The sequence below is a fragment of the Meles meles genome, chromosome 16 (genome assembly GCF_922984935.1).
Source record: "Meles meles chromosome 16, mMelMel3.1 paternal haplotype, whole genome shotgun sequence".
Classification (NCBI taxonomy): domain Eukaryota; kingdom Metazoa; phylum Chordata; class Mammalia; order Carnivora; family Mustelidae; genus Meles; species Meles meles.
Window position 1 is genome coordinate 44283200 of NC_060081.1, and position 23824 is coordinate 44307023.

Consider the following 23824-nt stretch of genomic DNA (forward strand, 5'->3'; position numbering starts at 1 on the left):
CTATTTTAACAGTATTATGTATTTAATTCAGTGGTTCTAAGTACATTCAGTATTGTATAACTGTCATCATTGTGCATTTCCGTAACTTTTTTTTATCATCCCAAGCCGAAAACTCTGTACCTGTTAAACAGTAACTACCCATTCCCCCTTCTCTCTAGACCCTTGGTAGCCTCTGTTCTACTTTTTTTTCTTATGACTTTGCCTATTCTAGGTAGCTCCTTGAAGTGGAATCATAGAGTGTTTGTCATAGCCTGGTTTTTAGACTTTGTGAGAATGAGTCTATTTCAGTTTTATTCTTAAACTTAGAGTTAAACCTTAGTACTAGCCTGTGTCTTTCTTCCCAAGATAAGTCCTTTCTAGGGTTTTATTCAAAAGTCTCAACCTTGAAACTTTGTCTCTTCTACACAAGGTATTTCTCAAAATCTGCGTCAGCTTTATGGTATATGTTTAAATATAAGTAAAGAGTAGATTATAGACATTGTTGTATCCTTTCAGTTTATGGGTGTGATTCTGCTACAAGGAATCCTATTTTCTTTTCTCTTGGCTGGGTTCTGGTCCTACAGTTTTTCTGCCTTCGAGTAGGATACTTTGAAAGACAACGTGATTGAAAAAACATTTTGTGTACTAATTTTAGAATTTTATGATAACTGGTATGTGATATATCAATACTTCACTCTTTAGTATGGTTATTTAATGCTGTTTTAAGTTTTTTTTTTCCCTCCCTACACTTATTTATTATTTCAAGTATTTTATTTTTATTTATTTTTTTATTATGTTCAGTTAGCCCCTGTGGTACATCATTAGTTTTTGATATAGTATTCAGTGATTCATTAGTTGTGCATAACACTCAGTGGTCTGTTTTAAGTTTTTTATTTTTAGATAGTTATAAATTCACATGCAGTTATAAGAATTAATGTCGAGAGATCCCTGTGGATCCTTTGCTCAGTTTTCTCCAATGGTAATAATCTTGTAGAACTATAGTGTAATATTATGTTTGGGATATTGACGTTGATTTAGTCAAGATACAGAACATTTGTATCTTCACAAGAATAACCCAGTTTGCCTTTTTATAGTCATACCCACTCATCTCCATGCCTTCCTTAACCCCTGGCAGCCACTGATCTATTCTCCATTAGTATAATTTTGCTATTTCAAGAATGTTATATGAATGGCATCATACAGTATGTAACCTTTTGGGAACCAGCTTTTTAGTAATTCAGTGTAGTTCTCTGGAGAGTCATCCAGGTGGTTGTATTTATTAATGGCTTGTTCCATTTTATTGCTAAGTAATCCATGCTATGGGTCTATCACTCACTGTTTGTTTAACCATTTGCCCATTGAAAGACATCTGGATTGTTTCCAGTTTTGGGCTGTTATAAATAATTCTGTTATAAACATTTGTGTACGTTTTAAAATTTTTTTTAAATTTATTTTTAATTTTTTTTATAAACATATAATGTATTTTTATCCCCAGGGGTACAGGTCTGTGAATCGCCAGGTTTACACACTTCACAGCACTCACCATAGCACATACTCTCCCCAGTGTCCATAACCCCACTCCCCCTACATTTTTTTCTGTAATTCTTTTTGAATGTTTTGACAAAATACACATAACATAAAATTTATCATCTTAAACATTTAAAAAAAAGATTTTATTTATTTATTTGACAGAGAGAGAGAGATCACAAGGAGGCAGAGAGGCAGGCAGAGAGAGAGGGGGAAGCAGGCTCTCTGGTGAGCAGAGAGCCTGATGTGGGGCTCGATCCTAGGACCCTGAGACCATGACCTGAGTCGAAGGTAGAGGCTTAACCCATTGAGCCACCCAGGCGCCCCTAAACATTTTTTAATGGTACAGTTCAGTGGCCTTAAGTATACTCACATTTCTGTGCAACCATCACTACCATCCTTCTATAGAACCCTTTATATCTTGCAAAACTAGTTCTATACTTATTAAACAGTAATTCCATCCACTTAGCCTCTGGCACTTTAGCTCCTGGCAATCACCATTCTGATCTCCGTCGTTAAAATTTGACTGCTGTAGTTACCTCATGTACGTGGAACATGCATTATCCGTCCCTTTATGATTGGCTTTTTTCACTTAGCATGATATCCTCAAGGTTCCCGCATGTTGTAGCATCTGTCAGAATTTCTTTTTAAGGTTGTGGGGCACATGGGTGGCTCAGTCAGTTAAGCATTCAATTCTTAATCTCAGCTCAGGTCTTGATCTCAGGGTCGTGAGTTCAAGCCCTACATTGGGCTCCACACCTAGTGTGGAGCCTAGTTAAAAAAAAAAAATTCTTTTTAAGGCTGAAAAATATTCCACAATATATATACCACATTTTGTTTATCCATTTACCTCTTGATGGATACTTAGGTTGCTGCCAACCTTTGGCCACTGTATATAAAGCTGCTGTGAACACGGATGTACACATATCTGTTAGAATCCCTACTTTCAATCCTTTTGAGTACTGAGAAATAAAATTGCTGGATTTTATGGTAATTCTGTTTTCAGTTTGCAGAAGGACTACCATTGGCAACACCATTTTAAATTTCCACTAATAGTGTACAAGGGTTCCAGTTTCTCCGTATCCCTACCAACACTTGCAACCTGTTTATTTTCTGTAAATAACAATCATTTTTTTTTTTATTTGTTTATTTACAGCATAACAGTGTTCATTGTTTTGGCATCACACCCAGTGATAACAATCATTCTAATGGGTGTGAAGTAGCATTTCATTGTGGTTTGGTTTGTATTCCCTAATGATTATGATGTTAAACATTTCTCATGTGCTTATTGGCCATTTGTATATCTCCTTAAATGTTTCCCAAAGGGAAAAAGAGAAAAGTTGAAGGTGGGGAAAAAGCTCCAACCTTTTAAATTCCCTGGAAGTCAATTCATCTGGAGAGGGAGGGCATTGCAACAATGGCTGCCTGCCTCTGTATCTGCACCTTGTGACCAATACCAGCAAGAAGCAATCAGAGTACATATCCTAGTATTTGGAGGACAGGGTCTTTATTGCCCAAGCTGGTACTCACAGAGTGTGTGCGGTCTACTCTAGGAATACATGCATGGTTATCTGCCAGAAGGATGGGGATGGGTAATGGGTAGATGCTACTGCAGTAAGAGCTGAAATTTACCCTAAGGACAGTTTACGTCAAGCCTTTATTTGAGAGTTACAGCCTTAAATAAACTCCAGAGTTCCATAACAATTGCATTAAGTTCTGGCAGACCAATTATTCTTTAGATGGGGAGATGGATTCCTGGCATTTCCTACGTGGCCATCTTCTAACTCCATCTTATTAGTTTTGTTTTATATTATTCCGATTTAAAGATAATAATCCTGTCTCATAGCTATCTGCTTATACTTAAAAAATTTAAGTTATCATTTCCTTCGCATATGTCTTTTGCCTTATGGGCATTTTAAATCTTATGATTGTATCAGCCAACCATCATTTTAACAGATTCTGGCTTTGATAACATTTTATGGAAAATCTTCTATTTTAAAATTAAAACCAGTTAAACTAAAAAATGAAGTCTCTTAAAAAAAAAACCTGATATATATGCCTATATTGTTGTGTGATGGTTTAACTTTTTTGGCCCCCCTTTTTAGATTTTATATATTTAAATCATTAATACTTTAAGTTTTCATTTTTATGTGTAGCGTGAGGTAGGAATCTAATTTCTTTTTCCAAATAGATAACATTACATCAAGACAGCTTATTGAATAACATATTCATTTCTTACTGGTATAAAATATCACTGTTTTTCTCAAATTCCATTAGAATATACATGAATTTGTTTCTGAACTTGATGTTTAATTCCGTTAACTTTTTTTTTTTTTTGGTTCATTTCTGTGTCATTACTACAGTATTGTGTTCAGACTTTGTGATTAGTTTATTATTGGGTATTTTGCAGTTTTGGTTGGTATTATAAATAATCTCTCCATTTTGCTTCTTTAACCCATTTATTGTGAACTCTTGTAGACATACCTCCTGTAGGTAGACAATTATGTTGGTGTTCTAATACACTTACAAGTTTTCTTGTACTTATATTCTGTATCAGTTGGCTTTCTCTAAATACATGCACTGTGGTAGAATTTCTGGATCAGTGTCTGCCTATCTTCATCTTTTTTTTTTTTTTTTAATTTATTTTCAGCATAACAGTATTCATTGTTTTTGCACCACACCCAGTGCTCCATGCAATACATGCCCTCTCTATTACCCTCCACCTGGTTCCCCAACCTCCCACCCCCCCGCCCCTTCAAAACCCTCAGGTTGTTTTTCAGAGTCCATAGTCTCTCATGGTTCATCTCCCCTTCCAATTTCCCTCAACTCCCTTCTCCTCTCCATCTCTCCATGTCCTCCATGTTCTTTGTTATGCTCCACAATGCCTATCTTCATCTTTACCAGATGATGCCAAAGTATTTTCAAAATGTTTTTTGCCAAGAAATATAATTGTATTTCATATATGTATGTATGTTTGTGTATATGTGCATATGTGTATATCTGCATATACACATATATTTGTGTAGCTTTGTTACTAAACCCTTTTATTAATCCTAATAATCTATATGTAGATTCTGGTTGATTCCTAAATTCATAAGCATGTTATTTGTGAATAATGATAGTTTTATTTCTTTCTTTTGAGTCTTTATACTTATTTTTCTTCCCTTTTTATTGCTGAAGTATCATCAGTACAATTTAATAGAAGCAATGATAATTGGACATATTTAAATGCATATAATGCTTTTGATTGAAAATTTATTTATATGTTATATTTAGGGAGCTTTGTTTTACAAGATTTAATAATTGTAAATGAATTTAATATTATATTTTTGTTTATTAAGAGGACATTAATTTTTTTAAATTTAAACTCAGCCAACGTACATCATTTGTTTCAGATGTAGTGTTCAGTTGTTCATCAGTTGCGTATAACACCCAGTGCTCATCATGTCATGTGCCCTCCTTAATACCCATCACCCAGTTATCCCATCCCCCCACCCAGCTCCCTTTCCACAGCCCTCAGTTTGTTTCCCAAAGTCAAGAGCCTCTCATGGTTTGTCTCCCTCTCTGATTTCTTCCCATTCAGTTTTCCCTTACTTCCCCTATAATCTCTGTGCTATTTCTTGTATTCCACATATGAGTGAAGCCATATAATTGTCTTTCTCTGCTTGACTTATTTCACTTAGCATAATACCCTTTAGTTCCATCCATGTTGATGTAAATGATAGGTATTCATCCTTTCTGATGGCTGAGTAATAGTCCATTATATGTATGAACCACATCTTCTTTATCCATTCATCTGTTAAAGGACATCTAGGCTCCTCCCACAGTTTGGCTATTGTGGACATTGCTGCTATGAACATTGGGGTTCAGGTATCCCTTCTTTTCACTATGTCTGTATCTTTGTGGTAAATAGCCAGTAGTCTTTTACTGGGTGATAGGGTAGCTCTATTTTTAACTTCTTGAGGAACCTCCGTACTTTTCCAGAGTGGTTGTACCAGCTTGCATTTGCACCAACAGTGTAAGAGGTTTCCCCTTTCTCTACATCCTCACCAACATTTGTTGTTTCCCGTCTTATTAATTTTTGCCATTCTAACTGGTGTAAGGTAGTATCTCATTGCAGTTTTGATTTGTATTTCCCTGAGCCAAGTGATGTGGAACATTTTTTTTATGTTAACCATTTGTATGTCTTCTTTGGAGAAAAGGAGGACATTAATTTGTTAGTCTAATGAATTATGTCGATTTTTTAAATGTTAAAAACAACTTATATTTCTTGTATTTATCACATACTATATTATTTCTTTTGCTTTAGTTGCCATATATTTACTTGGATGTGTTAACAGCCCCACAAAAAACTTTGGTTCATTGACCTTTTTATTTTAAAGAAATGGCACTCCAAATCTAGTAATGCTTGCTGCCTTGAAGTCTACTTGTTTGATACTAAAATAACTGTAGGGGTGCCTGGGTGGCTCAGTCAGTTAAGCATCTGACTCTTGATTTTGGCTCAGGTCATGATCTCAGGGTCATGAGATTGAGCCCCTCATTGGCTCCATACTGGATGTAGGGACTGCTTAAGATTCTCTCTTTCCCTTTCCGTTTGCCACTCCCCCTCCACTTGCACTCTCTCTCTCTCTCAAAAAAAAAAAAAAAGTAAAGAAAAGAAATAAAAAGAATAACTGTAATAGCTTCCTTTGGTTAGTGTTTGCATGTATATCTTTCTTTTTGTTTTCAGTCTTTCTGTGTGTTCTTACATTTAAGATGTTTCTCTTAGAAGCAGCACATACAAATAAACATTTTTTGGGTGATCTTTGTATTTTAATTTGTGCATGTAGTCCATTTATGTTTCATTCAGTTACTCATATATTTGGATTTGAATTTGCTCTTTTATTCTTTGTTTCTTATTTGTCACACATAGTGGGACACTGTCCCCCATATGCTTCCTTCTGTATCTCATTTCTTGCCTTCTTTAGTATTATCTTCTAGCATTACATTTTCTTTTTTATTAATATATTTGTATTTCCTTTTTTTCCCCCCCACAGAGAGAGAGAGAGAGAGAGAGAGAGAACAAGGGGAGGGGCAGAGGGTGAGGGAGAGAGTATCTCAAGGGGGTTGCACACCTAACACAGAGCCTGATGCAGGGCTTGACCTCACAACCCTGGGATCATGACCTGAGTCGAAATCAAGAGTCAAACGCTTAACTGACTGGGCCACCCAGGCACCCTGTATTGACTTCTTTTACCATTCTCTTTGAATTAACCTAGAAATTTCTACATACATAATTGACTTATGAAAGTCTATTAGAAGGTAGTACTTTTTATCACTTCTCAGACAATTCAAGGACTATAGAGTACTTGAATGAACTACATTTAACATCTTCCCAACTTTTGTGTTTATATTTTAAAACTCAGTATGCATTTAAAACAGTGGGAGACATTATTATTTTATAACAGTCAATTTTCATTAGCTTTGCCTATTTACTTTTTCCTTTGCATTTAATCCCCTCCACTTTTTTTTCTTTCGGCTTCCACTTTGTGTATTTTCTCTGTTTCTGAAAAACACCCTTTAGTATTTTCATTAGTACAGGTCTTGTTGGTGATGAATTTGCTCATTCTTGTTTATATAAAACAATTCTTATTTTCCCTTCATTTTTGAAGGATATTTTCACCGAATATAGTGTTCCGAATCAGCAGATATTTCTTTTCAGCACATTGTTGGTAATTAGTCTACTGTCTCAGGCTTCCTTTTTTTGCTGTTGAAAAGATGGCTGTCATTTTAACTGTCACTTATTTGAAGGTAACCTGTTTTCCCTCTTGCTATTTTTAGATTTTTCTATTTCATTGTTCTTATTCTATTTTACTTAATGTATCTTGTTATGAACTTTTATGATTTTAATTTATGGATATTGTTTATGATTTATTAAATCTGTAGATTAGTGGCTTTTATAATTTTGGAAAAATCTTATTCCATTTTTTATTTTTTTTTTGTTATTTTATTTTTTGGGAAGATTTTTATTTATTTATTTGTCAGAGAGAGAGAAAAAGAGCACAAGCAGTGGGGAGTGGCAGGCAGAGGGAGAAGTAGGCTCCCTGCCAAGCAAGGGAGCCTGGTGTGGGACTTGATCCCAGGATTCTGGGATCATGACCTGAGCTGAAGGCAGACACTTAACCAACTGAGCCACCCAGGAGTCCCTCTTAATCAGTTTTTTAAAACATTACCTATATCCCATTCTTTTACTTTCACCTTTGAAATTCTGATTAAACATAATATTAGACTTTATCACATTATCTGCCCTATTTCTTAATGTTTCTTCTGTGTTATCTATCATTTTATCTCTTTTATTTCATTTTTAAAATATTTTTAAATTTATCATATAATGTATTCTTTGTTTCAGGGTACAGGTCTGTGATTCATCAGTCCCCAGTGTCCATCACCCAGCCATCCCATCCCCCAATCCTCTCCCCTCCAGCAACCCTCAGTTTGTTTCCTAAGTTTAAGAGTCTCTTATGGTTTGTCTCCCTTTCTGGTTTCATTTTGTTTCATTGTTTGCTCTCTTCCCCTATGATCCTCTGCCTTGTTTTGTAAATTCCGGGTATAGTGAGATCATCTGATAATTTTCTTTCTCTGATTGTCTTATTTCACTTATCATAATACTTCTAGTTCCACTTAATCTCTTTTAGCTACATTCTGGCTAACTTTTTTCTGATTAGTCTTCTAATTTATCAGCTCTTTTTTCTCTATCCTATCAGCTACCAAATATGTACATTGAGATCTTGGTTTTGGTTATTTATCTTTTCATTTTTTGAAGTTCTGTTTTTGTTTTGTTTTTTTAAGAGTTTGTGGTTTTTTTTAGTTTACAGTATGAATTGTAGATGTTTTTCATGTTTTTAAAATCTTTTTTAATCATTAGAAGTGTACTTGTTTCATATTTATGCTGATAATTCTGGTATCTGAGATCCAAATTGGAATATTTTCCCTGCATGTTCTCATTTATGGTGCCCGCCCCCTTTTTTTTGTGCCTGATTATCTTTGACTATGTGCTTATCATGGTCCTTGAATAATTATTTGTGTAATTTCACCATGGCCTGGGATGGAGGCATTTTTGTCTAGATACTATTTTTTGCATTTATTTTTTCCAGTTGTGTGTGCACTGTTTATATGAAATACATTCCTCTGTCCTTTACTCTCATACTGCTGTCATACTCAGAACTCTCTACATCGGGGCACTTCAGTGGCTCAGTTGGTTAAGTATCTGCCTTTGGTTCAGGTCATCATCTTGGGGCCCTGGGATCAAGCCCCATGTCAGGCTCCCTGCTCGTTGGGAAGTCTGCTTCTCCCTCTGCCCCTGCCCCCCACTTGTGTGCACGCTCTCTCTCAAATTAAAAAACAAACAAACAAACAATAAAAACACCTCTCTAACACCACTTTTGACACCAGATGTGTGGGTTTCTACACCAAGCAATTCTTTGACACCATCTGGGTGTCCTACAATTCAGTTCAATACTGACTCCAGCTGGAGTTAGAATTTGTCTCATAAATCTACCACCTCCTCTTTAGATACCAGTTGAAAGTCTAGGTTGTCACTTATAGTTCTGACCAACTGGCTATAAATCGGAGGTTCTCATGACCCCATTCTTGGGTTCAGTTAACTTGTATCATCCTCCTGACCTGTATGTTTAGCTACCTGGGAACTCCCCAGACCTTGTACTTTTGGAATTTTTGCGGAGGTTTCATTATGTAGGCATGCTCACTCTTTAGCTCAATTGCCAGTACTTCCCTCCTTCCCAGTGGATGGGAATGGGGCTGAAAGTTTCAAGCTTTTAATCATGGTTTAGTCTTTCTGGTGACTGGTCTTCATCCTGATGCTATCTAGGAGCCCACTAAGAGAGTTGCCTCATTAAAACAAAAGACATTCGTATCAACCAAGGAATGCCAAGGGATTTCGGAGCTCTGTTAGAAACTGGGGTCAGAGACCAAACAGTAGAACAAAAGATGGTCCTAGTGCTGTTATAATTTAGGAAATTACAAGGATTTTAAGAGATCTTTCCTAGAAACTAAGGGTAGAGACCAATATATATTTTTTCTATTATTTCACACACCATTAATCAAAATCTACTTAAACTTAATTTAAAGTTTAACATTCCCTGACCCATGCAGACTATGTGTTTGCAAATCTCTATGCAAGTGCTCCAGTCAACTCTGGACTTCTCAGGGGTAGTGTTTTTTTTTTTTTTTTTTTTTTCTTTCTAAGTCCTCTTATCCCTATCCTTTTCCTCCTCCTCTTTCTTTTCTCCCCTTGATCCAAGACAGTCTTGCTCGAATGTACTTGGTATTGAGATAGAAGGTAGGAGTGGACTGAGTGGACTTGCATAGTTCTGAATCAGCTCTATTGTGAAAGCATTAGCCCTTTCAATCCCCAGCATTTTGTGGTAAGTGTCTCTTATGAAACTCCCACCTCTGATGGGCTCTGGGCTTGATCTCTTTGATGCCATTTAACCAAAGTCATGTGTGCTAGTGTTGGCAAATGCTCGTAGTGCAATAATGACAGCATTAGTCCTTAGTTTACCCCAGAATTTAGCTTGGTACTTTTTATAAGGGTTCTGATGTTTTAAAGATGATATTTCTTCATATTTTATCCAGCATTTTTAGTAAATTAAGTAGGAGAATTACTCTGAATAATTTAGTCTGCCATAATCAGAAAACTCTCTCTCTTTAGCATTGTATTCTAGTTTATAATTTCTCTTTTATTAGCTGAATCTAATTGGCTATTGAAATCTATACATCAAGTTTAAAATTTTTAATTATTATATTTCTTATCTTTAGACGCTCCATTGTTCTTAAGTCTGCCTGGTCATTTTATCATTTTTAATGTCTTAATTATACTTTCAGTATATTTTTTCTTAATTTCTGTGAGGATAAACATGTTTTATATTCTATATCTGATTATTTTATTATTTGAGGCCATTGTAGGTCATGTTATCCTTTCTTATATTTGGCTCGCTTTTAGTCTGTTATTTTTGGTGGTTTGTTTCTCATGTATTTTGTAATTTTTTTTTTTTAAACTATGGGCTCATGTTAATTGGAACGTGGGAATTCTCTGAGGTCTGGTAAGTTAAGATGTGTTTTTCCAGGCAGTATTTGCATTTGTTTTTGATGGGTTTTTAAAACTCTGCAACACCGAGATCACTTGTGTGTGTGTGTGTGTGTGTGTTTGTGTGTGTGTGTGTGTTCTCAGACCACACAGGTAATAAGAATTCTTTAAATTTGTCTGAATGTATTTTTTGTTCATGAATTTTCTAGTGAGACTTTTCCTCCTTTACATTTATAGCCACAGCTGAAACTTGCAAGTTTCCTGTTTCTTTGTGTACCGTGGCCTTTTCTAGTTTTTCCCTTTCATTGGGCATGTTACTCCTTGAGATTCCTTACTTTTTTTTGTGGAAAATGTCTAGTATGTTTTCTCATGCTGTATTGCCTCCAGATTTCATTACTTGTCCTTTATGCACAGAGACCTTCAAAACCAAAGTTGGCAGTAGCATGCATTAGCAGATACCACTGGATACCATCTACCTTCAGGACTGATTTGCCTATCTGGATTTAATATTTTTCTTACTTCTTTAACCTTAGGTTATTTCTCTTATTCTCCTATCACTTCAGTGTACATTGGAAAAACTTTTTTTAACCCTTTTTTCATCGTTCTTAAGAAAGGCTCTTTAGGATATCTTATTATTTTATTACCCTAATATTTCTCAAATGTTATTTTTAATGTTTCTTTTATAGGATTCAGTTTAGCTGCATTTAAAAGGAACAAGAGGAAACTAGAGCTGGCAGAAAGAGTGGAAACAGATTTCATTCAACTAAAGAAAAGAAGACAATCAAGTGAAAAGGTCAGGAGGTGTTTGAAATATTAACCATTAATGTATCATAATGATATCTATAATCTGTATTTAGACATATCAGCTTTAGAATAGTACTTTCCAGTAGAAATACAATGCATGCCACATATGTACTTTTTTTTTTTTTTTTTTCTTTTTCCCCTTTTTATTAATTTTTTCAGCGTAACAGTATTCATTCTTTTTGCACAACACCCAGTGCTCCATGCAAAACGTGCCCTCCCCATCACCCACCACCTGTTCCCCCAACCTCCCACCCCTGACCCTTCAAAACCCTCAGGTTGTTTTTCAGAGTCCATAGTCTCTTATGGTTCGCCTCCCCTCCCCAATGTCCATAGCCCGCTCCCCCTCTCCCAATCCCACCTCCCCCCAGCAACCCCCAGTTTGTTTTGTGAGATTAAGAGTCATTTATGGTTTGTCTCCCTCCCAATCCCATCTTGTTTCATTTATTCTTCTCCTATCCCCCTACCCCCCCATGTTGCTTCTCCATGTCCTCATATCAGGGAGATCATATGATAGTTGTCTTTCTCCGATTGACTTATTTCACTAAGCATGATACGCTCTAGTTCCATCCACGTCGTCGCAAATGGCAAGATTTCATTTCTTTTGATGGCTGCATAGTATTCCACTGTGTATATATACCACATCTTCTTGATCCATTCATCTGTTGATGGACATCTAGGTTCTTTCCATAGTCTGGCTATTGTAGACATTGCTGCTATAAACATTCGGGTACACGTGCCCCTTCGGATCACTATGTTTGTATCTTTAGGGTAAATACCCAGTAGTGCAATTGCTGGGTCATAGGGTAGTTCTATTTTCAACATTTTGAGGAACCTCCATGCTGTTTTCCAGAGTGGTTGCACCAGCTTGCATTCCCACCAACAGTGGAGGAGGGTTCCCCTTTCTCCACATCCTCTCCAGCATCTGTCATTTCCTGACTTGTTAATTTTAGCCATTCTGACTGGTGTGAGGTGATATCTCATTGTGGTTTTGATTTGTATTTCCCTGATGCCGAGTGACGTGGAGCACTTTTTCATGTGTCTGTTGGCCATCTGGATGTCTTCTTTGCAGAAATGTCTGTTCATGTCCTCTGCCCATTTCTTGATTGGATTGTTTCTTCTTTGGGTGTTGAGTTTGCTAAGTTCCTTATTCACCACGATCAAGTGGGATTTATTCCAGGGCTGCAGGGTTGGTTCAACATCCGCAAATCAATCAATGTGATAGAACACATTAATAAAAGAAAGAACAAGAACCATATGATACTCTCAATAGATGCTGAAAAAGCATTTGACAAAGTACAGCATCCCTTCCTGATCAAAACTCTTCAAAGTGTAGGGATAGAGGGCACATACCTCAATATTATCAAAGCCATCTATGAAAAACCCACTGCAAATATCATTCTCAATGGAGAAAAACTGAAAGCTTTTCCATTAAGGTCAGGAACACGGCAGGGATGTCCATTATCACCACTGCTATTCAACATAGTATTAGAAGTCCTAGCCTCAGCAATCAGACAACAAAAAGAAATTAAAGGCATCCAAATTGGTAAAGAAGAAGTCAAACTATCACTCTTCGCAGATGATATGATACTATATGTGGAAAACCCAAAAGACTCCACTCCAAAACTGCTAGAACTTGTACAGGAATTCAGTAAAGTGTCAGGATATAAAATCAATGCACAGAAATCAGTTGCATTTCTGTACACCAACAACAAGACTGAAGAAAGAGAAATTAAGGAGTCAATCCCATTCACAATTGTACCCAAAACTATAAGATACCTAGGAATAAACCTAACCAAAGAGACTAAGAATCTATACACAGAAAATTATAAAGTACTCATGAAAGAAATTGAGGAAGACACAAAAAAATGGAAAAATGTCCCATGCTCCTGGATTGGAAGAATAAATATTGTGAAAATGTCTATGCTACCTAAAGCAATCTACACATTTAATGCAATCCCTATCAAAATACCATCCATTTTTTTCAAAGAAATGGAACAAATAATCCTCAAATTTATATGGAACCAGAAAAGACCTCGAATAGCCAAAGGAATATTGAAGAACAAAGCCAAAGTTGGTGGCATCACAATTCCGGACTTCAAGCTCTATTACAAAGCTGTCATCATCAAGACAGCATGGTACTGGCACAAAAACAGACACATAGACCAGTGGAACAGAATAGAGAGCCCAGAAATCGACCCTCAACTCTATGGTCAACTAATCTTCGACAAAGCAGGAAAGAATGTCCAATGGAAAAAAGACAGCCTCTTCAATAAATGGTGCTGGGAAAATTGGACAGCCACATGCAGAAAAATGAAATTGGACCACTTTCTTACACCACACACGAAAATAGACTCCAAATGGATGAAGGACCTCAATGTGAGAAAGGAATCCGTCAAAATCCTTGAGGAGAACACAGGCAGCAACCTCTTCGACCTCAGCCGCAGCAACATCTTCCTAGGAACAACGGCAAAGGCAAGGGAAGCAAGGGCGAAAATGAACTATTGGGATTTCATCAAGATCAAAAGCTTTTGCACAGCAAAGGAAACAGTTAACAAAACCAAAAGACAGCTGACAGAATGGGAGAAGATATTTGCAAACGACATATCAGATAAAGGGCTAGTATCCAAAATCTATAAGGAACTTAGCAAACTCAACACCCAAAGAAGAAACAAGCCACATATGTACTTTTAAGTTTTCTAGTAGTTACATTTAAAAAAGTAAGAAGAAACAGGTGAAATTAATTTTAATAATTATTTTGTTTAAACTGGTGAATCCAAAATATCCCTTCAGAATATAACCAGTGGAAAAATTATTAGTGAGCTGTTGAGCTTTCTTTTTTATTTAAAAAAAATTTTTTTTATTTTTTTATAGACATATAATGTATTATTAACTCTATTACCCATACAGGGGTATGGGTCTGTGAATCACCAGGTTTGCACACTTCACAGCACTCATCATACCACATACCCTCCCCAATGTCCATAACCCCACCACCCTCTCCCTACACCATTCCCCCTGGCCACCCTCAGTTTGTTTTGTGACATTAAGAGTCTCTTTTCATTTATTCTTTTCCTACCTCCCTAACCCCCCTACCCCTATTGCATCTCTACTTCCTCATGTCAGGGAGATCATATGATAGTTGTCTTTCTCCAATTGACTTATTTCGCTAAGCATAATACCCTCTAGTTCCATCCACATCATCGCAAATGGCAAGATTTCATTTCTTTTGATGGCTACATAGTATTCCATTGTATATATATACCACATCTGTTGATGGGCATCTAGGTTCTTTCCATAATTTGGCTGTTGTGGACATTGCTGCTATAAACATTTGGGTGCATGTGCCCCTTTGGATCACTACGTTTGTATCTTTAGGGTAAATACCCAGTAGTGGAATTGCTGGGTCGTAAGGTAGCTCTATTTTCAACTTTTTGAGGAACCTCCATGCTGTTTTCCAGAGTGGTTACACCAACTTGCTTTCCCACCAACAGTGTGGGAGGGTTCCCCTTTCTTTTTCATTTTTTAGTTAAGTCTTCAAAACTGGTGTATATTTTATATTTAACATCTCAATAATGGCACTAAGTTTTCATTGGAAATATTTGGTTTGTACTTAAATTTAACAAAATTAACAGTTGAAAAAGTAGGTTTACATAACAGGTTATTCTGAACATACTGAAAACTTTCTAATAATTGAATATGTTTTAAAATTAAAATTAGTTAACATTTAATGAAATTAAAAATTCAGTTTCTCATATACTTTTGCCACATTTTAAGTGCTCAGTAGGTACATGTGGCCCATGACTACTGTTTTGTTTCTTGTAGCTCTGGATAGTGATTCTTAACATGGCTGTTTAGAGGGTAGAGTGTGTTTACAAGGAAATGTGTATATTGAATTCATGTAGATTTGTTTTTACATTCTAGTTACATGTCTCTGTTTCTTAGTCTTTTATATTCTTTGCATTTTGCTCATCACTGTGCTGTCATGAGTCCATGTGTTGCATATCTTAGGTGTTTTGAGGGCTAGAAAGAAGTTGAAAACTACAACATTCTTGCTCAGCCTATGGCTTGGGGGTTTGTTAGCACCCAATTCATGATGGGTGTCTCATATCACAGGCATTTGATATACTTTGACATCTCATTAATGTTCTTTATTGGTTATTCCTTTTATGATTGCTTATATACTGTTTATGCTTTCTGTCATAGTTTTATTTACTCTATATAAATGCATAACAAGTTATCTTTCATAGTGATATATATTTTCCCAGTATGTTGCTACAAGGAACAATTAATCAAATTTTTTTGGTCTAAATCTTTTCATTTTCTGCCAGAAAGGAGTAGGAAATTAGGATGTGAATGAACAAATTAGTAAGTAGGTCTTGGTGAAAGTGGATAGTAGTGTGGTTCCATTTCTTGGGTTTCTATACCCCATGTGATATCTTAGTGAGCCAATTTAAGACTTTTGACCTTTTAAAGAATTGTGATAAAATTTGCATGCAGTGAGTAATTTAGTCATTTTTATAAATGTGTAAACCCATGAAACTCACATACCTGTCAAGATGTAGAACATTTCTAGTTCTTTTTGTGCTTGCTTCCAACCAGTCTTGACTCTCCACTGGTAACTGCTGCTCTCATTTTTCTCACCATAGATGTTTTGTATTGTTTTAAAACTTTATATAGTTGAAATCATACAAAAGGTACTCTTTTCTTTTTGGTTGGTTTTGCAAAGTACCTTTGAGACACTTATCACTGGCTCATTCTTTTTTGATGTATCGGGTGATTAATATTTCCTAGTACGAATATACTGTAATTTGTTTTTCTGTTCTCCTATTGATAGACATTTGGTTTGCTTCCAGATTTCAACTATTGTGAATAAAGCTGTTCTGAACATTATTTTTTTTTAAGATTTTAAAAATTTATTTATTTGACACATAAAAAGAGTGCAGGCAGGGGAAGGGGTAGGCAGAGTCAGAGGGAGAGGGAGAAGTAGGCTCCCCACTGAGCAAGGAGGCCAGCATGGGGCTCCATCCCAGGACCCTGGGATCATGACCTGAACTGAAGGCAGATGCTTAACCCACTGAGCCACCCAGACTCCCCTGCTCTGAACACGCTTATATATGAGTTTAGGATTTTTTTTGGACATGAGTTTAGGATTTTTATGCAGTTGATCTCATAGAGAATATATTTAGCTGGTCTTATTCAGAAGATTAATTTTTTTTTTCTTCAGAAAATATGTATTAAGCAGTTACTCTTGTTATGGAGTGGTGTAGTAAGAAAAGCAGTGGTGAACAAGGTGGAAGAAATTCATGCAATAATGAGACTTTACATTTTAGTGGATAGAAACAGAAACATAGAAGTATATACTTAAGTAAGCTAGTTACCATGTTTGGTAACTGTTAGGAAGGAAAACACTGCCCTTAAGATGATATGATACAGAGTAACTTGGATGTGAGAGTCACAAAAGAGCCTCAAAGGAAGACTCCTTTAGCTAGAGTCATCATGATAGGTCTCTCTGAGGCATAATCATTGAAAAATAAGATGTGAATTTTATGAAGAGTCATAGAACTCATTCCAGGCATAATGAACTGCATATGAAATGGTCCTGGTGGGGAGCTGGCATATTGAGGGAATGGAGAAGCACATCAGTGTGCTTACAGCAGAGTGCAAGGGGAGAATGGTATGAAATGGAGCTGGAGAGGTAGCTGGGTGCTGGCTCCATTAGGATCTGGTATTATGGCAGGGAGTTCTGTTTTATTTCATGAATAATGGGTAGCCATGGAAGAGTTGAAAGTAGAGAAGTGATATCATCTCATTCACATTTTACAACATTCTCTTGGGCTGTTTTGTGTCCTGTGAATCGAGGGTGGGGCAAGAATAGAAGTGAGGAGACTAGTTAGGAAGTTATTACAATTGGGAGATGTTGACAACAGGGACTGATAGGAATGTCATTGGAGAGAAGTAACTATATCAGGGATATCTTTTGAGAGTTCCTAGAAAGATAGGCATTATTGCTGCTTTAGATATTGGTAACGAAGAGAGAAGAATGAAAGGTTTTAGCTTTAGTGACTCAGTATTGCCATTTACTGAGGTAAGGAGGCCTGGAGGAGGCATGGCTTCATGGTGATAGATGTAAGAAGTGGAAATTTGGCTCATTTCTCCTTAATGGACTCAGACTAACCAATACTTTCCATTTTCAGCATAAGACATATTACCTGATGCCAACAGCACCCTAAACACCCTAAAGCTAATAGAACATCATTTAGTGTACCATGCTCCTCTGCTCCTTTCAGTTGAATTATATGCCACCAAGAACCCCGTTATGCTTGTTATTATTACTGTAATTATATAATTCATTAAGTGTCATGTAAACTGATGAATACTGAGTTTAAAAAAGAGAGTTGTGAGTTTGTAAGGTAAGATTGTTGTTTGTTTGGGAGCTAACTTAAAAAAATAAAGTTGGTTCATAAAAAATTGCCATAGAATTAAGTATAGACATGTCAGCTATAAAAGAGAAAAATCATAAAAATCTAAAAGCATTCTGGGTGTGTTGTTAGTGTCTTTATGTTCTTGTTCTATTTTAGATAAAATGAAACTTGAAATCATAGGACAGTTCAGTGTATTATAGTTTATATAAGAAAGATGATATGGAACATTTAGTTGTGGGCCTACATTCAAAGAAAAGGCTTTGGTCTTATAAAAAAAGATTGACTAATGAATGAACCTTTGTGTTTTAAATAAGAAGAAAATGTTTAAGTTATGTGTACTTTGTTTTTAAATTTTTCTCCACTTTACCCAGAGAATATTCAACTTTTGAAAAATTTAACCAACCACTTACCATACTGGTTAGGAGGATTTTTCTTTTTTTCTTCCTTCCTTTTTTTTTTTTTTCTTTTTTAAGGAGGATTTTTCAATAAATCAATAAATCCTCCTTAAAAGCTTGATACAGCAGGAGGAAAGATTAACTGTGGATTTGGGTTACATATATATGAAGCTTATGGACAGATCAGAAAGGAGATTTCCACTTGGGAATTATTGGCATCAAAAGGTATATACATACATGTGGCTAGATGAGTCACTTAGTAGTGAGAGAAGATAGGGATCTGAAAATTGAATCCTGAGCCAGTTCAACATGTACAAGTTGGGAAGAGGAAAACCCAGCAAAGGAGAAAGAAGATGCAGTGAGTGAGACAGATGTATTACCAGAAGAGTATCTAGGAAGCCATAGAGGAGTAGTTCAAAGTCAGTCATCATCTGTTGGAGCACTGCTAAGAGGGCAGAGGACTGACCTTTGGATTTAGCAACTAAAGACTGTGGGCCTAGATCAGGATAGTTTCTGTGACACAGTGGATTGTGGACCAGTGTGGCACAGGTTAATCAGGGAGAACAAGGGTGCAGATGATTCTTTTGAGAAGTTTTGCCATGGAGTAATAAGAGAGAGAGAGCGATCTTAGTCAAGAGACTTTACCATTGTTAGTTACGGTCTATATTTCAGTAAGTAATTTACCATAAAAAGGCTCAGTTTTCTTTTTTCTTTTCTTTTCTTTCTTCTTCCTTTCTTTTCTGTCCTCCCTCCCTCCCTCCCTTCCTTCCTTCCAAAATTTTATTTATTCATTTGAGAGAGAGAGTGAGAGAGAGAAAGCACAGAGGGAGGAGGGTCAGAGGGAGAAGCGAGCTTCCCGCTCAGTGGGCTGCATGATGTGGGATTTGATCCTGGGACTCTGGGATCATGACTTGAGCCAAACGAGGGCAGATGCTTAACCAGTTGAGCCACCCAGGTGCCCAAAGTCTCACTTTTCTTATCTTTAAGAAAATTGTGATATTCTCCCATAGCAATAGGCTGTTATGGGGAACAAAAGTGATAGTAGATATTCAAGTGGTTTGTGACTATAATTGATGTAGACACAATAGTCTGCCATTGTGACCTGTATCCTTAAATTCACTTTGCTAAGAAAAAGAAAAAGGAGGGGAGGAAGGGAAAGAAAACTGCTGCCCAAATTAATTACCTTGGGTGGAATATTTTAGATATCTTAAATGACAGGAAAATTATTTATTATTATTATTAACATGTAATATATTATTTGTTTCAGGGGTACAGGTCTGTGATTCATCAATCTTATATAATACACAGTACTCACCACAACAGATACTCTCCTCAATGTCCATCACCCAGCCACCCCATCCCTCTCACTCCCCTCCACTCCAGCAACCCTCAGCTTATTTCCTGAGATTAAGAGTTATGGTTTGTTTCCTTCTCTGATTTTATCTTGTTTCATTTTCCGCTCTTTCCACCTATGATCTTCTGCCTTGTTTCTCAAATTCCATGTGTCGGTGAGGTTATGTGAGAATTGTTTTTGTTTGATTGAGTTATTTTGCTTAGCATGATATCCTCTTGTTACATCCATATCATTGCAAATGGCAAGATTTCCTTTTTTTTTTTTTTTCTGATGGCTGAGTAATATTCCCTTGTATGTATGTACCACATCTTCTTTATCCATTCATCTGTTGATGGACATCTGGCTCTTTCCATAGTTTGGCTATTGTGGACATTGTTGTTATAAACATTGGGGTGCAGGTGCCCCTTCAGATCATTTCATCTTTATCTTCGGTTAAATATCCAGCAGTGCAATTGCTGGGTTGTAGAGTAGTTCTATTTTCAACTTTTTTAGGAACCTCTATACTGTTTTCCAGAGTGGCTGTACCGGCTTTCAATCCCACCAATAGCGTAGGAGGTTTCCCCTTTCTGACAGGAAAATATTTTCAATATTCAGAGTATATGAGCTTTAAAGCAAAGCTCTGTGTTTTGACACTGGCCTACAAAAATGACTGGGACCTAAGGCCCTGCCATTAAAGAAAGATGCTGGCCAGAGGCTTTGTCTTATAGATGTTTGTTGCATAACCTTGGTAGGCCTTATTTCAATAGTAAAGATAATAAAACATGCCCACAGAAAGAAAAGACCACCGGATGATGAGCCAGTGAGGCAGAAAGTTATAATTTTAAAGAGGAAATATAGTAATTTTTTAGAGATATGACAGGGAAGCACAGATAGCTACTTTCTAAATAACCTGTATTTGGTTTTTTTCTCCTTATCCTGTGTGTGTATCTTCAGCATAGTTGTGGTTAGCCAGCATTGATTGAGGCTCAGGACTACTGTTTGTTGGAGCTATATAATATAACCTGTGGAGTTGGTTATATAAATATAGCAAAAATAATAGAGTGTTTGGTAACTTTCCTAATGTTGACAATTTTTGTTACTCCCTGTTGAAGGAGATAAACATTGTCTTGAAGAGTATATGGTAGAGTAAGTCAATATTTTTAATCCTGAAAATAAATCAATTGGAAATTTTTGTTGCATTGGTATTTCTTATTTTTCTTTAAAAAAGTAATTGACTGTACCAATATTACTACAATACTAGTAGAAATAAAAATTAAAGCAAGAGAACTATTTAATAGCTTGCTATCTCACTAAACTGTAGTGTTTTTTTTTTTTTCCTCAGTCTTTGATCATTTACATTTACATTTGACTTAGTTTAAAACAAGGATAGTTAATCCTTAGAATGTTTTTGGCGGCAAACAATAGAAAACCTGATTGTGGTTAGGATATGCATATTTGTCTTCCTTCTCCCTGGCCTGTTGCCATATAATAAAAAGTTTGGAGGTGGTTGGTTGCTGGCCTTAGCTTAGGTTTCCAATGGTGCTAGAGCCAAAATATCTGGGATTCTCTTGGGCCTTTCTCTCATGCCTTTTGCCTTATGGAGGTAATATGGCTCCTACAATTTTAGATGTCACATCTGCATTCAAGGTGAGAAGAAGGGAGATGATGGGGGTGGGGAGACTATTGCCAGATGTATCTGTTACTTTTTAAATCTGGGATGCAAGTTTTCCAGAGTCTCCCTATAGACTTCCCCTTAGTTATTTTTTGGGGAATAGTGGAGAAGGGGCACAATTCCGTCACTTGGCTATTCTTGGCTGTAAGAGAGCTTAGAAAGTTGAGTGGGTTATCCTAATGACTGTCTTATATAGCTCATGGCTTGCTGCTGGACACTTTGTCGTCCCAAACAAAATAGTGGTTTTATTGTCAAAGAAGGGGGAGGAGTGTGGCTGTTAGGTAGGCAATTTGTAGCATATAGTGTAAGGGGAGAAAGTTTTTATTAGTTCCTTCCCCACAATTAACATATCCCTTATTACTATAAACCGATACTGGTGGAAGAAACTAATCTGCGCATAAATCAAATAAAAGCACATTTTGTTGTGACTTTTCAGGATATATAGATTTTAAAGATACAATATTAAAACTCAAGGAATGTCAATTCCTAGTAATTGCCTTTTGTTGGTAAGTGGCATCTCTGTTTCAGCCTTGTTTATTTTTCATGACTTAGAGGGAAGACATGCTGGAGAAGGAAACATTTACTATTTAACTGTAGTGCTGTATATATAATACAAAAATAGTCATTGTTTACTCTGTTCCACTCCCCTCTCTGGGTGCACCCAACTCTTCTGGATTTTTCTTTTACTACTTCTTTCCCTTATGGCATTTAGACAGTCCATACTTTGCATGATAATGCTGGACCATAAAAATTTGCTAGCTGGAAATGTGCAAAGGGGTCTTACTGACAAAAAATTACACTTGTTTCATGACCTTTAAACACCTTTGTCAGAACATTAAAAACTCTTTTACTGTTAGTTATAAATGTATAGAGCAATGATTTAAAGTAAAACTAATATTTATTTAGTATACGAATTTGAAACATTAGTGGCAGTAAGAATTAAAATGCTTTATTTGTGTTAAAAAGAACTTATCAAGGGTAGTTTGAACAGCACTTGCTTTCTTGTTATGTAATTTATGATATAGAGTGAGCATCTTTTTATGTCAAGGTAAATTGTCAAACTCCTTTTTTTTTTTTTATTTTGAATTTCATTTTATTTATTTTTTCAGTGTAACAGTATTCATTCTTTTTGCACAACACCCAGTACTCCATGCAAAACGTGCCCTCCCCATTACCCACCACCTGTTCCCCCAACCTCCCACCCCTGACCCTTCAAAACCCTCAGGTTGCCCCAACCTCCCACCCCTGACCCTTCAAAACCCTCAGGTTGTTTTTCAGAGTACATAGTCTCTTATGGTTCGCCTCCCCTCCCCAATGTCCATAGCCCGCTCCCCCTCTCCCAATCCCACCTCCCCCCAGCAACCCCCAGTTTGTTTTGTGAGATTAAGAGTCATTTATGGTTTGTCTCCCTCCCAATCCCATCTTGTTTCATTTATTCTTCTCCTATCCCCCTACCCCCCCATGTTGCTTCTCCATGTCCTCATATCAGGGAGATCATATGATAGTTGTCTTTCTCCGATTGACTTATTTCACTAAGCATGATACGCTCTAGTTCCATCCACGTCGTCGCAAATGGCATGATTTCATTTCTTTTGATGGCTGCATAGTATTCCATTGTGTATATATACCACATCTTCTTGATCCATTCATCTGTTGATGGACATCTAGGTTCTTTCCATAGTCTGGCTATTGTAGACATTGCTGCTATAAACATTCGGGTACACGTGCCCCTTCGGATCACTATGTTTGTATCTTTGGGGTAAATACCCAGTAGTGCAATTGCTGGGTCATAGGGTAGTTCTATTTTCAACATTTGTCAAACTCCTTTTTAATTTTGGATCAGCTTTCAACATTTTTTCCTTTGCTCTTTCCATGTTGCAAAATATCTCCCAGAGTTTTTTTTTTTTTTTTCCCTTTCTGCCTCCCTGCCTTCCTCTTTCTCCTTCAAGTGCAGTTTATTTCTTTATTGATTGAGGTATAGCTGGTATACAATATTAGATTAGTTTCAGGTTGTACAACTCTGTTGTGCAAACTGTGGATTACTTAATGTTCACCATGATAAGTATAGTCCCCACCTGTCATCATACAACATTATTACAATATTGTTGATTATGTTTCCCGTGCTGTACTTTCCATTTCTATGGCTTACTTATTTTATGACTAGAAGTTTGTACCTCTTAATCTCTTTCACCTATTTTGTGCACCTCCCACCCTCCTTCCATCTGGCAACCACCAGTTTGTTCTCTGTATTTATGAGTCTGTTTTTGTTTTGTTCTTGTTATTCACTTGTTTTCTTTTTCATATTCCACACAGAATTGAAATCATATGTATTTGTCTTTCTCTTAGAGTCACTTTAATGTCAGGTTTTTTTGTCAATGTCACTTCCTCTGGGACATCTTTGTCCGTTTTATCATAGCCACCTTCCTTATTTATGTTAATAAATTTGTCTTCACTAAGTTCCTCTGATTGCAGATCTTAAGTATCTTGAATGGTGTCAGTGTCAAACATTCCCAGTGTCAGCTGTTTCTTTTTTACCTCATTTATTTTTGATTAGAATTTTGCTTCCAACGTTACCACTTTTTGTTTCTTTGCTTCACTTTCATCTTT

At 36.4% G+C, this 23824-nt stretch overlaps 1 protein-coding gene across 5 annotated transcripts in view; it reads left to right on the plus strand.

Moving 5' to 3' along the window:
- Window positions 1-23824, plus strand: part of TASP1 (taspase 1) — a 287466-nt gene that overhangs the window by 69191 nt on the left and 194451 nt on the right. For all 5 annotated transcript variants that reach the window (XR_006815397.1, XM_045981844.1, XM_045981845.1 and 2 more), the window contains one exon: window positions 11278-11384. Coding sequence is in view for 4 of the 5 variants with exons in the window: in XM_045981844.1 (XP_045837800.1) it covers window positions 11278-11384 (107 nt within the window). In the remaining variant the exon portion in view is untranslated. The remainder of the gene's footprint in view (window positions 1-11277; window positions 11385-23824) is intronic.